At 39.1% G+C, this 18,431-nt stretch overlaps 1 protein-coding gene across 2 annotated transcripts in view; it reads right to left on the bottom strand.

Annotated features, from left to right (window-relative positions):
* Positions 1-18,431, bottom strand: part of KITLG (KIT ligand) — an 81,546-nt gene that overhangs the window by 43,791 nt on the left and 19,324 nt on the right. For both annotated transcript variants that reach the window (XM_041738365.1, XM_041738364.1), the window contains exon 2: positions 4,098-4,211. In XM_041738365.1, the coding sequence (XP_041594299.1) occupies positions 4,098-4,211 (114 nt within the window). The remainder of the gene's footprint in view (positions 1-4,097; positions 4,212-18,431) is intronic.

The raw sequence follows: 18,431 nt of genomic DNA, 5'->3' as shown, positions 1-18,431 counted from the left end.
CATGTTGTTGTCTGAATTAGCAAATTAATGAATTTTAGGCTAAGGACGAGAACAGTTCCCCCCCCCCAAAAAAATGGAAAAAACTCAACATTAGAAGTATGATGGCCTAACCAGTCCTGGCACTTCTATGTGAATCCCTATCACCTAGGATGTTTGGGGGAAACATTAAGGTTCCTACACCCCATCTTCACAAGCTGAAACTCAGTATTTCTGCAGTAGAGCCCTGACAGCTGTACTTTTAATAAGTATCCTAAAACACTGTAATTGAATGATTCTCAAATTATATCCTACAAATGCTAGTTTACAACAGTGACTTCCAATATTTTTTTCAGAAACTCGATTCCTTTTTAAAATCAAGTCTTATTTGGAAATCCAGAGACAAATGAAGGCAGAGTGGCTGCATGGGCTCTGGGAGCCAGTTTGAAAACCACAGTTGTAGAAGACACAGTGCTGGTAATGGGACCAGGAGCTGGTCTTCACCATTCCTGAGTCTCAGTTTCCTTATTTATAAAATGGTTTGTCCAGACTGTCTCTAGATTTCCTTTTATCTCCAGTATCTTCTGATCCCATAACACCACCACCACCACCACCACCACCACCACTACTACTAGCTAGTATTTAGCAGGCACTTGCTGTGTTCCTAACACTGTTCTTATAAGGATTCAATCCTTATAATCACTCTATGAAGTACTATTAATTTTAATACTGATAAGGAAACAGATCCAAAGAAGTTATAGGACAATAACTGTGATAGGAAATTTATATATGCATTCTCTTACTTAATTTAGAAGACAAAATTGGGAAGTAGAAATGGAGATTTAGAAAGGTAATTACTTAATGTCAAAAACCTGGGATTTAAATTCAGGTCTACCAAATCCCAAAATCCATTCCTTAACCAACATATTGGCACAGCTTGCTGCTATGTTGTAACAGGATATCTTTTAAATGGTGTCCATGTAGGTGTTGTTATTGTGGTATTAATGATATACATTCATATTTTTATGGAGATGATTTATCTCCCAAACTAGATTATGAACATTTTGAGGTCAGGGATTATTCTTCTATTTCCTACTCTCTGAAATATGGGTTGTGAATTATATAAGTCTTTATTCAATTAGGAGTTATCTGAGTCCTATTTTATTTCCTCACAACCCTGAGATCATGACCTGAGCCCATGACCAAGATTTGGATGCTTAACCAACTGAGCCACCCAGGCACCGAGTCCCATCTTTTATTAACTTGATTTTTTTTTTCAATAATCCAAACTAAAGATACTAATTTCACTAGATCAACTCTTGAAATTAAAAAAAATTTCCCTGAGTCAGTTGCTGGAAGGGAGAAAAAAAAACAAAACAAAAAAACAAAACCACCCTCTTTCTTTCAGCCTAATGATTTCACGTTTGCCCTTGGGGTGAGGAATTATCTTTTAGTGTCAATATTATTAAGTATCTCTTTTCTAAGCTCTTCTTTCTCAGTAATGCTTCTTGGCATTTTTTACTATATCAGCTGATAGGTAACAGACTGAAAATAAGCAGGTTGTTTAAAGACAAAGAGGGGAAATATTGGAAGGTGTCTATAATACCTACTTATGCCACTTGAAAATACTGGTTTGACATTCCACAGGAAGTAGTGTTCATTAAGTAGTATTTGTTAAACACTTAGCAAGTAATAATGCATTTAAGTCATTTTTCTTAAATACTGTATTAATTTTTGGATATTCTTGGCCTGTGGTCATATACACTATCATCTTTGAACGATGATTCACTGCCAATATACTTGACATTTGTTCCTTAGGACTACTGCAGAATCTCCACTGTTCATCCTCAGCTCCACAGTTATACCAGCAGCCCTATGAGAGCTTCAATTTCCCAGTTGTGACCTACTTTAAGCATATTTTTGAGATTCATGTTAATCTAACATCCATATAAATTTATGTAACATAGATAAAGCTAGTCAAAATAAGAATTGGGATTAAATTAGAATCAAGACACTTTGGTCTCCAAATTTTGACTGAACAGACTCTCTAGAGCAGTAGTTCTTACATTTCCTTTCAGAAATTTCTTTAAAATGTAGATGCCCAGAGCCCTTCCTCAGGCCTATCATTATATCAGTTTCTTAGTGTATAGCCCAGACACCTGTTAGTTGAATAAGCACCACAGGTGATCATGATGCTTACCACAGTGAGGCACATCAGGTCTTCAATCACTGAACAAAGGAGTCGTTCAAAGCATTTAAGGAGTGCTTTCTACCAATATAAAATTAGAATATAAGCACAGATTTTTTTTAGCATAGTTTCTTGGGTCATAAATTAATAAGCAACTTGAGGAAGAGGTCCATGCTCTATGGTCTTTTAAAAAAAAACAAAAACAAACAAAAAACAAAACAGGGGCCACTGGGTGGCTCAGTTGGTTGAGCATTCAACTCTATTCCAGCTCAGGTCATGATCTCAGAGTTGTGAGATCAAGCCCTGCATCGGGCTCTGTGCTTAGTGCGGAGTCTGCTTGAGGTTCTCTGGCTCTCCCTCTGTCCCTCCCCATGCTTGTGCTGGCTCTCTCTCACTCTAAATAAAATCTTTAAAAACCAAATGAAAACTTCCTTTACCTCATCCCTAATACCTAGTTGGGCATATAGTAGTATGTAGTAGGCAAACGCTACATTGTTCTAATCATCAGCCCCTCAAATAAAACACTGATAACTTTTTTTTTTCTTTTTAACATTGATATATCTTCAGGTACTGCATCAGAGAATATTTTTTAAATGTGGACCCTCTGGGCATCATTCTAAGGAATGTGTGTGTGTGTGTGTGTGTGTGTGTGTGTGTGTGTTACAAACTACATTGAGGCTAGGGCGCCTGGGTGGTTCAGCGGTTAAGCATCTGCCTTCAGCCCAGGGTGTGATCCTGGAGACCCAGGATTGAGTCCCACATCGGGCTCCCTGCATGGGGCCTGCTTCTCCCTCTGCCTGTGTCTCTGCCTCTCTCTCTCTCCCTCTCTCTCTGTGTGTCTCTCATGAATAAATAAATAAAATCTTAAAAAAAAAAAAAACTATATTGAGGCTAAGCCAGAAAGACTCTGACCATAGCATTAAACTTCTGTTTTGAAGTTTGGCTGTAAACTCCAAATAAAACATAAACTGAAAAACGTATATCAAGAGTAGGGAAGACAAGTATCTCGACAAATGTAATTGAAGTATCTCAACAAATACCATTTTCTTTCTTTTCTCCATATCCCAACCCTTATTTCTTCCCTACTCTCGTATCATCTCTGTTCTCTAGAGAATTTGCAAATAATGGAATGCCACTTGGCTACTTTGAACCAGGCGCTTACAAAACTGCTTCTCAAAAAAACAAAACAAAACAAAACAAAACAAAAAAACCAAAAATGCTTCTCAAAGTTTGCTCATCCTGAAATCACACATCATAACTCAAATGGGCATGTAAAATCTCCCCTAGACCAGAAGAGCTAGGAAGAATGCATATTAGATGCTGTATTATCTCCCTCTCCGTGTTATGCATTTTAAGGGAATCATGACATGAAGCTAGCTGTGACCAAGGGGCACTGCAGGGCAAAATGGCTTTGGCTGAGGCAAGAGTTCCAATGTGACAATGAGTCTGTTTAACATTTGAGTAACACATCACTCCTCCAGCTATGTTCATACACACCCAAATGTGACGGGGTCTTCATGCTACTGGAAAAGGGAGAATGGCCACCTCAGATCTTTTTTGTTAGGCTTGTTAGAAAAGAGTAGGAAGGCATAGGGAGGGGAAATAAGACACACTGAGAAACCCAATAAAGAGATAATGGGGAACAAGCTAGTGCCGCCACATCAGCACACAGAGAACTCTCCAGTGTCCTTCACTGTCTGTAAAGGAGATGAAAAAAATGAGCAAAGAAACAAAGTCACTGCAGTGATGTACCAGTTTTACAGATTCTCCATAATCTTAAATGTCTCCCTACCTGCTCTCTCTAAACCCTTTAGAGTAACTCATTGATTTCTTTCCTTGTCTTAGAAAAATACTAACTTGTAACAAGAAAAAACCTTTTTCAAAATCCACAAGAAAAAAAAAAATCACAGCCTTGAAGGCATTCCTTACTTACCAATTTTGTAACGTCCTTCACATCATCAGTCACACGTTTCCCGCAGATCCCTTTAGTTTTGACCAGAGGATTAAACAGGAGCAGCTGAAGATAAATGCAAGTGATAATCCAAGTCTAAATGAAAACAGAAAAATTGCTGGTGATGATGGGTTAAAATCCATGAACACTTTAAGTACATCTCAGACCTTAACGTGGAAAGACAATCTACATTAAAAAAAAAAAAAAATGCTACTGGCTTAAATACAATTAAATGAGTAACTGAAGTATGCTTACCAAGTTTTTTTTTTTTAAATTGTCAATTAAAATGTGGTTTGGATTTTTCATTTCTATGACATTATTAACTTTTGTCAAAAGCTTTCTAAAACCAATTTCCTAATGGTAATTTAGGATCGAACGTGCAGCAACATCTACCACTTAAGGTGTTTTCTAAAAACTAGGAATGTATAAAATTCCTACCTTAAGGCACCAAATAAAAGTTTCTATACTTTAAGTGTAGACTGTTTGGCAAGTAGCAGCAGACCTGAGCAGTGCTTTAAATCCAATAGTGTATGACAGTACACCGAAGTGAGGCAGAGAGATGTATTTTTAGATCTAGGCAGAATTTAACCTCATTTATGAGACATCAAAAAAGAATCAGTTTTTAATCATAGCTTTTTAACCATTTACTATGGAAAAACATTTTCTTAGTGAATAGAAAGACATTCTTGTAGTCACACACACATATACACACACACATATACACACGTGGTTACACATACCTCTCCTTGAAAATAACACAACCGTGTTTTATAGTTACTTTATGTAGGACTTATTTTTTTATACTATATTTTAGGTTTTTAAGAAATTTGGCACCCGATTCTCTTTTTTTGTTTAAGTATCTTTATAGCCCGTAACGTGGCACCTTGCATATTAAAAGTTCTCGGTATTTGCTGGATGAATCCATGATGAAGGTCTAATGCTTCAAATTCAAGTCCATTTTATTGAGCAGATATTATGAGACAGGGACTGTGCCAGCCACTAGAGAAATAAAGGTGACGAAGGTGCCCTTGCAACTCAGAGGCAGGTACATAAATAACATGCACGCTCTGTGACAAATGCTTTGGGAACACAAAGGAAGAAACAATTAACCAATTAACCATAAGAAGGAGAACCCTTGGCAGGAAGATGATGCCAAGAAAAGCCAGAGAGAAAATGTGACTCTGGATGGCTTTTGGAGGACAAGGAAGATTTTTTAAGAGTTGACAAGGAAGGGATGAGTATTCCAGGAAAAGTAAACAGCATGAGCAAAGGCATGGAGATGTGAAGATAATTTTAAAACGCAAGAGTTCATTTATGAGTTAACATTCGTCTATGGCATCTTAAAATGACACAACATCCATTTGCACATGGCTAGAAATCTTTCCTATTTATGTAGCTGCCATGTATTTAAAAAAAAAAAACTGGGATTATTTTCCACTCATACCTGCATGCTACCTAGATATTACACTGGACCAAATGATGATTATCATTTACTGAAATTTCTGAGATTACAAGGCTACCTACATAGATAATAATAGCTTATAAACAAAATTTAAACCTTTTTATTGTTTGGTGAATGTGATCTAATTTTAGCAATAATCCCGTTTAAGTTTGATTAAGGCTCCTTTGAGTCCTGTGGGGTCACACTCTTCATAGCACGGTCTCCTCTGGACCAAAATGAAGACTGAATTGTGCAAAGTCTTTCTGAGAAGCAACCAGGATGTTCTGCATAGGTTAAATTGTGGTATACTGGGCCATGGACTATTATTCAGCACTAAAAAGAAATGAACTATCAAGCTATGAAAAGCCCTGGAGGAAACTTCAATGAAAGAAGCCAATCCAAAAGGCTACATACTCTATGTACAATCCCAACTATTATGACATTCTGCATAAGGCAAAACTACGGAAACAGTAAGATCAGCGGTTACCAGAGGTTGTAGGGTGAGGGATGAATAAGTGGAATATGAGATTTTTTAAAGATTTTATTTATTTATTCATGACAGAGAGAGAGAGAGAGAGAGGCAGAGACACAGGCAGAGGGAGAAGCAGGCCCCTGTGGGGAGCCCGATGCGGGACTTGATCCCAGGACCCCGGGATCACATTCTGAGATAAAGGCAGATGCTCAACCACTGAGCTACCCAGGCATGCCAACAAAAGATTTTAAGGGCAGTGAAAATACTCTATAATACTCTAATCGTAGATACATGTCATTATACATTTGTCCAAACTCACAGAATGTACCGCATTTATGCATTTGTCCAAACTCACAGAATGTACAAGTCCTAGTGTAAACAATGGACTTTGGATGATTAAGATGTGTCACTGTAGGCTAATCAATTCTAACAAATATACATAACTCAGTACACATGTAGGGGCAGGAAGCATAGGAGGAATCAGAACTTTCTTCTCAATTTTGTTGTGAACGTACAACTGTTAAAAAAAAGTCTAAAAAAATCACTTTGATTGCTGCGCTGAGAACAAACTTTGGGGTAGCAATAGGTAGAAACAGGGGCTCTTGTTATAATCCGAGCAAGAAAGGGTTATAGCAATACACTCACTGACCATGGGTGGTTAGACTCTGGAAGTCTCCTGTAGGCTCAGCCAATAAGATTTCCTGACAGCTGGAGTGTGATTTGAAAGACTCAAAGGTTACTCCAAGGATTTGGACTTGAGCAAATGGAAGGACTGTGTTGCCATCAACTGATATGGGGAAGGCTGAGGGTAGAGAAGGCCTGGAGGGGGAGATCAAGACTCAAATTTGGAGTGTGCTAAGTTTGAAATGTCTCTGAGGTATTTTAGTGATGATACTAGGTCAGGATATTTGAATCTGGATTTAGAAGGGAAGTTTGGGCTGGATATATAAATGATAGCCCTTGATGTATAAATGGAATTTTAAGCAAAAGAGTAGATGGACCTATCAAGGGAGTGAATACAGACAGAAAAAAGAACAAAGAATTGAATCCTACGGTGCTCCAACTCTAAGAGGTCTGGCGGAAGATTCAGAACTCACAAAAGAGCTCGGGAGCTTGAGAGAGAAGCCAAAGGAGTTGGAGGAAGCCAAGCTTAAAAAAAGAAAAATTACCTGGAGGAGGAGGTCAAACATTGTCAAATACTCCTAATGGGTCACGTAAGAGAACTGACCACTGTATTGCGAAGAACACAGGTCACTGGTGACACTAGCAAGGACATTTTTTACTGAAGCAGTTATGAGAAAAAGCCAGTCTGGAGTGGGTTTAAGAGAACGTGAGAGAGTAATTGGAAACAGTGAATGGAGACAGCTCTTTTAAAGAGCTGTCCTTCAAAGGGGAGCAAATAAACTAACTAAATAAAAACAAAGCGGGGTAGCAGGTGGCAAGGCCTTGGGGGGAGGGAAGAGTTTTCTCTGTAAGATGGGCAGAAACACCAGGCTGTCCATATGGATTATGCAGCAGGAGGGGGCACGGGTGAGGTGGGGCAGAAGAGGGGCAGCCTCTTGAGCAATGTCCTTGAAAAGGCAGGAAGCCATGAGATCCAGCTCTCAATCACAGGGCCTGGCTCTAAATAAGAGTATGTATGGTTCACCAGTACTATCAGACAGCTTGTCCAAAAATGCTGAGTGCAGATGCTGGTGGTTTTTCTTTCTTTTTTTTTTTTTTTTTAATTTTATTTATTTACTCATAAGAGACACATACACAGAGAGGCAGAGACACAGGCAGAGGGAGAAGCAGGCTCCATGCAGGGAGCCCAATGTGGGACTCGATCCTGGGACTCCAGGATCATACCCTGGGTCAAAGGCAGACGCTAAACCGCTGAGCCACCCGGGGATCCCCCGGTTTTTCAACACAGCGAGCAGCAGCTACTATTGACTGAGCATGTATTATGTACCAAACATTGTATCTTATCACAAACAAACTTTAAATTTCATATATCCGAATTTTAAAAATGAAGAAATTGAGCTACAGAGAGATCTGGTGACTTCTAAGTGCTAAAAACCAGATAGGTCCTGTCCTAAATATGTCCTAAGCCCTGTCCTCTTCACAACCCCATACTATCACAGCGTTCTCACAAAGCCATCAGATTACTGAAGAGGGCTCCAAATGGCATATCTCTAAAACTTTAATGATTTTTCAAATATCAAGCATCTGGAGACAAGTATGTTCCATAATCCATGCCACAGCAGAATATTCTACATTTTTCAGATTACTATAATTTTTAATATATGTTCTATCACAGTTTTAAAAAATATTCTAATACAGAATTCTATAAGAACTGCTAAATAATCTCACCAGCGTACCCTCAATATATTTTTTCTGTGCATCAGCTATATACAAATACCTGTAAAGATGGGATTTTGCTCATTTTATAAGAATCTATTTGGTCAAGGCTAAAATTAAATCTGTTAATATATTCACACATCTGACAAACTTCTATTTCTGGAAGCACTTTATTTATTTATTTTTAAAGATTTTATTTATTTATTCATAGAGACACAGAGAGAGAGAGGCAGAGACACAAGCAGAGGGAGAAGCAGGCTCTATGCAGGGAGCTGGATGTGGGACTGGATCCCTGGTCTCCAGGATCACACCCCAGGCTGCAGGCGGCGCTAAACCGCTGCGCCACAGGGGCTGCCCAAGCACTTTGTTTTAAAGCTGTTAAATAAACTTGTAATTTAATTTTGTATATACTTAACTAGTAGTATGGAATATTCACCTTTCGTAAAATTCAACAATTCACTCTGGCATAACTAAACACTAGAACAGAGGAGCAGTCATGGGATAATGTCCTTCAACAGTATTCTTGTGAGGGGGCTGAAATGCAGAGCTTACTTCTTTCTTTATATGGAGAAATAATTTTCCAGTACTATTCTATGTAGATTATAGACATTTTTCTAATATATAGTGCAAACATTTCCTTTATTTCTTAACAGTGGGTAGAAGTATTAAACCTTATTTTTTTTTTTTTATTCAGGTTCATCAAATAAAAGACTAAGTGAAATAAGCCAGACATAAATATTGTATGATTTCACGTGAGGAATCTTAAAAAAAATTAAAAAGTCAAATTCATGGTAACAGAGTAGAATAGAGTGGTGGTTATTAGAGTCTGGGGAAGATCTAGTTCAAAGGGTACAAACTTTCAGTTATAAGATGAAGAAGTTCTGCAGGCTTTATGTACAACACAGCGATTATAGTTAATTAGATTATATTATATATTTGAAATCTGTTGAGATCTCAAGTGTTCTCACACACAGAAAAAGGGTAACTGTGAGGTGATAGTCAGATTGCAGTCATTTCATGATGCAATTTCAAATATCTCATTATATACCTTAAATATACATGATTTTTATTTATTAGTCAAACCTCAATAATGGTGAGGGAAAGACAGCATTTTGAGCATGTAGTTGTAACTGTCTTCTTCTAAATGGCTCCAAATTGCTGTACTTGTCTGAAAGTCTGTTTTTAAGATTTTTATTTTAGTTTTTGTCATTTGGTTTCTCAGTTTACCTGTTTATCCTGGACTGTCAGGTCATTACTTGCAACATTTCTTCCTGTCAGGATGCCTATTTCTAGCCTCCTGTAGTCTCAATGGCAACACACAACACATGGCCCACAGCAGGTGCCTATGGTAGGCAGAGTAAGGGTGAAAAGAGAGCCACACCCTAATTCTTGGAACTTGTGCATTTTTTCCTTGTATGGAAGAATAGACTTTACACATGTGGCTTACCTAAGGACCCCAAGGTTGAGAGACTGCCCTGGGTTCTCTGGGTCCAACAGAATCCTACAAACAGAACCTTTTCCAGCTCTGGCTAGAGAAATGCAATAAAGGAAGAAGGGTAAGATGTGACATGAAAAGGACTTTACTTGCCATTCCTGGAAAGGGGGCAGGAGTCAAGGAATGCTAGTGACTTCTAGAAGCTGAAAAAGGCAAAGATCAAAGTCTACCTCAGAGCCTTCAGGAAGGAACAGTCCCAAGGACACCTTGATTTTAGCTCAGTAAGCCTACCAACTTTGGATTCCTGAATCCCCAAAAACGGTGACATAATAAATTTGTATTATTTTAAGTCACTAAGTCTGTGGTAATTTGTTACAACAACAATAGAAAAATCAGAGCTCAAGAAACTTTTGAATGAATTAATGCATGAATGGCATAGTGTTGTGATGTCTAAGCTTTCCTGGTAAGGAAAAGAAACTGCCCCTGTCAGTATTCTGGGCCCCCAACCCCTGCTTTAAGCAAAGCATCTCAGCTTTTTTTCTGTTTTATTTGTTCATGCTTCTGGGTACGATTTTACTTGAACAAAGGTTTCCAAGGGCAAGAAAGAAAGAAAGAAAGAAGAAACACATGCTTTTGAAAACTGGCAGTGTGATGGCAGAGAGTAGAACACGGATCCAGGAAACCTCTGAGCCCCTTACCGTGTGACCTCAAACAAGCCTATTAATCCTTCTAAGTATCTGCTTATCAGTCTATAAGATGAGAATTGAGAATAATTTTTGCCTTACCCATTTCATAGAGCAATGGTGAGAATCAAATGAAAACCTTTCAAACTACAGGTGCTGTGCAATTATTTGCTGTGCGGTTCATAGGTTTTGGATCATCTAGGAGACCAGGGAAACAAGGACTTCAAACTGAATAAAATAGAGAGAAGGACTTTATAGAGTCAATCTTACATGAACAAAGGAGTATGACCTTTAGTGCATGGATATTCTGATACCGACTTTAGGTTCAGAAACCGTTTTTCAATTTATTTCTTAGTTCTCAACTGTATTTAGAGTAGCTTCAAATAACAACTGATTTCCAATTAAGTGAGTTATTTCCATATATCACTGAAATATTTATCTCTTCCCCCCCCCCCCCTCTTCCTCCTACCCTGATTTCTGGAAACTCCAACAAGGGTAATACGAGTGCCTAAATGTGGGGGGGGGAGGTTCACGCACACACACCCTATCAGAGATAGAATGCTGAAGCAAAATGTCCCTGTGTTTGTGACTTCTGCTCTAAAATGTATCTTTTCTGTTTGGGCAATCATCTCACTGTCTCTTTCTGTAACATTGTCTGCTTCTGCTTATGAAATTTTTCTTTGGCTACTTTGTTTTAGCATTGTACAACTTTTCTCTCTAGGTCACGCTCATTGTGTGATAACCTCTCATTTCATGATAACCTTTCATTGCACAGACACGCTGAACTAATCTCATTGTCGGCAGTTCTAGATTTTTTATTTAGAGGCATGCGTCAAAAGTGTCCCCCACATACTCCCCAAATCACACAAAATTCTAATAACCCTTTCGCTGCTACAAATTGCCTTTACCTTATGTGATGAAAAGAAAAAAAGAAATCTGTATGTGCTTTTAGAACTAAGCCATACAACAGAAATATAGTTTTGGTAGAGCAAAGAATAGTGACTAACATTCATACCCCATTGTGAATGACAGATATAGCAGATCTTTTTCTGGGAGGTTTAAACAGTGGCAGATAGTACTGAAAAGATTCTTGGAAGAAGAAGGGGAAAGTTACAGGAAGATGAAGCTGGAGACCCTGAAAGGCCAAGGTCTTAGCGGTGTCTCACTTTTGTTGAGAGCCAGGCTCAGCAGATATCACTGGGCTATTTATGCAATCATCAATTCTTTCTGAACATAAGAACCTTCCTTATAATAAAAAGCCACATGCCAGGAAAAGAAGCTGCAAAAGTCCCCCTAAAGCAAACTATTTACTTGATCTGAACATGTGTTATAACACAGAAGTTGCTTTGCAGACTTCTTTCCTTTAGTAGAAACTGACATGCATGCAGCCCAAGAACATCAGGGGAACAGACGTTGTTTGAAAAAAATCAGAAGATTTCAAGCTTCTAAATTTGAAGGAAAAACAACAACAAAAACCCCCAAACTTCCCTATGAACTTTAGAAGTGATTTTAAAATAAGCGTTGCCAGGGCCCACATTACACACTTCCCAAAATCGCAAAGGTAGTAGAGTCTGGGTAGCTCATTCTCTTTATGCAAGACCTACAAAATGGTATTAGGTCTGCCCTGAACAAAACAGCAGCTGCTGCCAAAAACAACATTCATCTTCTCTTTAATCTTGAATGCCAGCTAGCGAAGCAGGCAGTTCCCTTGCAGCCTAAATGTGCTTTGGAAGCAGGCCAACTGGCTTAGCTACTCACAGCCAGGAAAGCAAGTTACCAAGATACAGGTATAGTAATTAGTCCTGAGTTCAGGTCTTTTGAGGTCACATGAACAATATCCTTCAAAAATAATCTTAATGTAAACCAACAACAGATTCTGGTTCAGTGAATAACCATTTAATTCTGGGTGACTTCTTCCTTCAGATTATTAATTTAAAAAAATATACTATTAGACATTATATACAGAAAATACCTAATTATCCTATACAGACTCAAGTTCTTCACTAGTGATTGTCCAGTAAGCTCAAAGGGGCAAAAGAAACACTCAAACAGAAAGTTTGGGAAAAAAACAAGTCTGTTACCAGGAAAGTGGATGTTAACAGGATAGCTACGCTCAACTCATACCAGCGTCAAGTCCAAATTGGTACACTAAAATCATGTGAAGATACACTTCCACATCTCTCCATGTAGATCCTTTTGTGAAAAAGTGAAATGAGAATATCCTAAAATATGGATGATCTGTAAAATGTGTGAATAGGCTCTACTAACAAAAACTGAACATCTAGATATGACTTGTTTAATATAAAAAGATAGGCAATGGCTTTAATATAAACAAGGAATTTAAGGATTTCAATATATTCAATCTATGGGGGAAAAATGAGAAAAAATGACTCTTGACGGTCAGTCCTTACTCTAAATGTAAACACTATGTACGGGGACAATGACTCACATATATTGACTTCTAAGGTCCACACACAAAATCTGCAACCAGATTTTGTACCCACCAACCAGATTTTGCAGGTGAGTAAAACATGCTTCAGTGAGATTAAGTAACTTGTTTATGGACACTCTGCTAGTAAATCCCTGGGCTGGGTTTAAACCAGGACCTACATTATGTTAAGAACAAAAATACTGAGGGGGATCCCTGGGTGGCTTAGCGGTTTAGTGCCTGCCTTTGGCTCAGGGCATGATCCTGGAGTCCCAGGATTGAGTCCTGCATCAGGCTCCCTTTATGGAGCCTGCCTCTCTGCCTCTTTGTGTATCCCATGAATAAATAAATAAATCTTAAAAAAATAAAAAAAGAACAAAAATACTGGGTTAGTCGGATAATAAAACAGATTTCATTTATATTTCATGAACTACTTAATTTTATTTATAATACCTATGCAGTGGGTGACATAGAGGACCATGTAGCTGAATCAGTTTTTGATTGAAGTCACAGTGTCAAATTATTACTATTACTAAACAAGGAATTCAGGTAAATCAAGTTACACTTGGGGGGGGGGCAAATAAAGTGTGAACTGCTCCTTTTGATAAAAACAAAATTGAGTGCTTTCACACTTTTTTTAAAGACTTTATTTATTCATTAGAGACACAGAGAGAGGGGCAGAGATAGAGGCAGAGGGAGAAGCAGGCTCCCTATGGGGAGCCCAATGGGGACTCCTTCCGAGGACCCCAGGATCATGACCTGAGTTGAATGCAGATGCTCAACCACTGAGTCACCCAGGTGGCCTGAGTGCTTTCAGACTTCTAAGAAGAGCTGCCCACTCATTTAACAAACATATATGGAACACCTGATAAGTATAGAAGATAAAGACAAAGAAGATACTGACTTTGGCGTCTGCTAGGGAACACAGCAGGGAGACAGGCTGAGAGGTGAGGGGTCCAGTAGGGACAGCTCAACCTGACTTTGGGGAGGGAGGGTGTTGAAGGAGGGGCTCAGAGATAGCTCCTGGGAGTTGAATTGTTCTTCAACTGTGAATAGCAGGCAGCCAGAAGCAGGGGTGAAGAGCCCTGACAGAAGTAGCAGCAGGTGCTCACGCAAGTGAGAAAATAAAGCATTTTCACAGAACTTCACATTGATAATCCAACTGGAAAAGAGTTCCAAGGAATAAACAATAAAACAGACAAGGCTAGAGAGCTGGGCAGAGGTCCTCCCAATTTTGCCAACTGATTTGGATTTTATCTTAGAGACATGGGTAGCTCCAGGAGGACTTTAAGCAGGGGAGTATCAAGATCAGATTTATTTTTGAAAGGCTTATCAGACATCATAATGAAGGATAGTGAAATGTAGCTCCAGGAGGACTTTAAGCAGGGGAGTATCAAGATCAGATTTATTTTTGAAAGGCTTATCAGACATCATAATGAAGGATAGATGGGGGGGGGGTGGCTTAGAGGCCACTGAAATCATCAGGGCAGAGGCAGTGGGAGTTGAGAGAAATGGATAAGTTCAAGAGGATACGGAAGTAGAATGGGACTCGAGTGACTGACAAACAGTGTGTAGGGCAAAAAGGGGAGGAGTCACAAATGACCCTCCAGCATCGAGTTAGGCAACTGGGTAAAAGGCAGTGCTATTCTCTGATATGTAAGAGAAGTAGAGGCTGGAGATGGGAAGTTATCACCAAAAACTCTAGAGGACAGATCCCGCATCTAAGGAGGAGAAAGAACCATCTGTCTAGGAGATGAGAAGGAGAAGCCAAGCACATGAGGGGCACATCAGCTGGTGACTGTGGATCTGCAACCACTGTAAAAAGAATGCACGAAAGGGTAAGTGTAAGCAATAAAATAAGCACTGTAAGATGTGAACCTGATGGTTGCAGAAAAATGCCTCACAAGTGGCACCTGGCTGGCTCAGTCAGTTGAGTGTCTGCCATCAGCTCCCATCGTGATCCTGGAGTCCCAGGATCAAGCCCCACGTCGGGCTCCCTGCTGTGCAGGGAGTCTGCTTCTCCCTCTGCCCCTCACACCTTGCTTGTACTCTCTCTCTCAAATAAATAAATAATATCTTTAAAAAAAAACTCATGGATTTGATGCTGACAAGGATAGTTTCTGTGGGACTGATAAAACTAGGAGTCAACCCGCAGTGGACTCACGGATAAATGAGTGTGGGGAATTTCAAGGGTACACTAGAACAGCTTGAAAAGGAAGGAGAGCAAGCAATCTGGAAAGGCAGGGGGTTAACTTTGGTCTTGGTAGAAAAGGCGGCAGCTCAAAAACAGTGGAGCTAAAATGATAAACATGGTCTTCCTCTTTCTTAGATGGTCTGTGCCTGGGAACAACTCACCTGTGGTTAATGGAAGCCAGGTGAGCTCAGAGGCTTTGCCACTATGTGAAAATCCATGTGAAGAATTACCTTAGGCTAGAATCTAAGGCCTAGGTATTCAAAATTTGTTATTACTATTTTTATAATAGACACATACACAACAAAAGAAGCGCTTACTCCAGCAGTAGACATTATTTCATTAGAAACACTGGTAATAGATGTTATTAGCTCTTCATAAATATAGGTCTTCAGCAGTTATATAAAAACACAGGGAGAGAATTCCCTAAACAGGATAATCCACTGTACCTTAGGGAGATGCTAGCTGATGACTAATTCTAATCAATTTTATGAGGATGATATGTAATAAACTGAACTCTAGAAAACTGCTGGCTGCTAGTTTAACATTGAACCTAGATTTACATATTTGTTGCTAATTATTTTTGCCATAAGTATGTATTTTCATAGAAATAAGAGACGGGCCCCCCAAACTAGCCAAAGTATAGGAACATCGAAAAAAAAATTCACAACAGTTTTGAAACGCACATATCCACGTTCAGTACTCCATGGGCACTGGTTCTTTCTAGATGGCGTTGTTCACTATTATGTCAATTAGTTGCTCTTATAATTAAACCACAATAAGCATGCTAAGCATTGTAGCTTTCAAAAAACAAAAACAAAAACAGCTACAAAAACATAAATTGTAATGTATACTTTTTCAACTATGTGACTCACTTCTGAAAGTGTGGTCTCATGTAAATCAAAAGCTCTGCAATTTTGCAAAATCCATAAAATCTTGTATACTCCGAACAATGGAAAATGAATGTAGGTTCCAGTTGCTATCCAATCCCATGTGCTGAATCTGGACTGAAGGACTGAATTTCCTAGAACTTGTGGTTTTTGTTCTCCTATGGTTGCAATTAAACATGCTCAGATGTCTTGTCAGATCAGCTACCAGGAGTCTGACAAGTTCGGTCTCTCAGGGCCTTTTAAGTTTTAAGAAAACTTAATCTGAGGAAGCAAGCTCAGGAAATCTCCAAAGTTTTTTTTCCCCACCTAAGCTTTTTTTTTTTTTTTACTACATTAAAATAAACTAAATTTTCATACTCTGCTTTAACTGCTTCCAAACAGCATCAAAACCAGTGGGGGCATGGCTCAAAGAACACTCACAATCTTGATCATTTTCTCCATCACGTCAAATGAAAAGCCCGATTTGCAAAGGTCACAGCAAAAAGCATTCTTGATTACTCAATGTGTGCTGGACACACCAACTGCATTTGGTTGAGCTGAATAAATTTGAAATGTTCTCTCCTTTCACTGAAGGTGCTCTGAAACAAGAAGCGTCAGCTGTTTTACCTTTAGATGAAAAGTATAATTATCTGAGGGTGTTTACTAAGGTTGCAGATTCCTGAGCGTCATACAGAATCTAAATTTCTAAGGATGCATCATCTCAGGAATATATACTTTTAACAAGCTCTCCATGTGATTTCTTGGTATTCTCTAAAGTCTGAGACATGCTATTTTAGGCTGTACTAACTCAGGGTTACTATATCATTAGGGAAAAGGAAAAGGTCTAAAAAGGTATACAAAGTTATATTTGGTTCAAAGGCTACATACATATTAGATACTCCCGATTTAGAGCAACCCTAAAAAAGAAAAGTGAAATGTAATGAACAAGGTAGAGGATACTGTGGATTGGCTCTCCTAGCATACTCCCCTGCACTGTGGGGGCTGCAAAACTTCTCCTACTCTTTTGCAATTAGCTACAATTGCAGATGTGACTTAGGTTCTGCCACTCAGGCAGGACCCTACAAGACTGTTAGGGGAAGGATTTTCTTGAAAAAGAGCTGGATGTTGGGCATGCATTTTGCTCACACGGGACAGTAGTGGGGGCAGAGTCCCTTCAGTCAGCAGCAGTAACAGCTGCGGCCTAGCTGTTTACAGTTTTACAGACAGCAGTGAACTTAACTGGATTCTAGGTGCCCAAAGTATTCTGGAAGCTCAGCTTCCTCTTCTGGCCTTTCTAGTGGTTTTTATAAGCCATCATATACATTTCATTAGACCTCCCCACTTTTGTTTAGCTAGAATGGATTATATCTTATGCAACTAAACCCTAAGCAATACTAGGAGAAAAGAACCCAAATTATTAAGCATTTATTTCTCATAAAGGTTAGTCTAAACTTTCCTTAAGAACCTTCCATTAGTGTATCAAACTGCAAATTATAAGCATCATTTTAAGATTCAAAAATAAAAAAAAGCAATTTTTGGCAACCCATGAGAATGTGAATGCCACTCTACCACCTACGGCACAACAAAGCATTTATCTTTGACATGCCCAGGACATGTTCCTTTGGTAACAAGATACCTTTTTTTTTTTTTTTTAGATTTTATTTATTTATTCATGAGACAGAGAGAGAGAGGCAGAGACACAGGCAGAAGGAGAAGCAAGCTCCATGCAGGGAACCTGATGTGGGACTGGATCCTGGGACCCCGGGATTACACCCTGAGCCAAAGGCAGACCTCAATGGCTAAGCCACCTGGGTGTCCCAGAACAAGACACTTTTCACTGCAAGTTCATTGTTGATGAAGGAGATGACGCTGAGTGCAGAAAACATCAGCGAAGACATGGACTCAAATCCCAAGTCTGTCACTGACATGCCATAACCTTGAACCAATTATGTAAGCTCTCTGAGCCTCAGTCGTCTCGTGGGGCTAGCATTTCTTTGGGTTTTTGAAACAAGACAGTGTTATGTCAAGCATCTGCAAGAGGTATGTGACAGATCATGACATGACTGCCGGTGCTATAGTTATTTTATTACTAATCCTTTAGATGTTGAATTCAAAACTAAAAGTCATACTAATAGCGAAGGTCACATCCCGTGTATGTTCTGCTCCCTGCAGATTGAAGATCAGCACAGGAAGATGATAAAGAGGTTGTGAAACTGCCCCTGGGCTTGCCTTTGGATCAGCTCTCCCAAAGCAGGCAGGCCCATCTTGACCTGGTATAAAAGTGAGAGTGAATTGTTTGGCAATGGGTGAATGTTAACCTAAACAGCAGAGTTTCAAAAGTCAACTAGAGCTTCAGTGCTAATTTCAAGACAGCTTTAGAAAACATTCGTGTTTACTCGTGCACAGAGAGGCAGTGCGGAGTTGGGGCTGGGAGGTGGGGATTCTAAAATCCGACTG

The sequence above is a fragment of the Vulpes lagopus genome, chromosome 23, assembly GCF_018345385.1.
Source record: "Vulpes lagopus strain Blue_001 chromosome 23, ASM1834538v1, whole genome shotgun sequence".
Taxonomy (NCBI): Eukaryota; Metazoa; Chordata; class Mammalia; order Carnivora; family Canidae; genus Vulpes; species Vulpes lagopus.
Note: the sequence above shows the minus strand (reverse complement) of the source record. Positions and strands in the feature narration are given on the sequence as shown.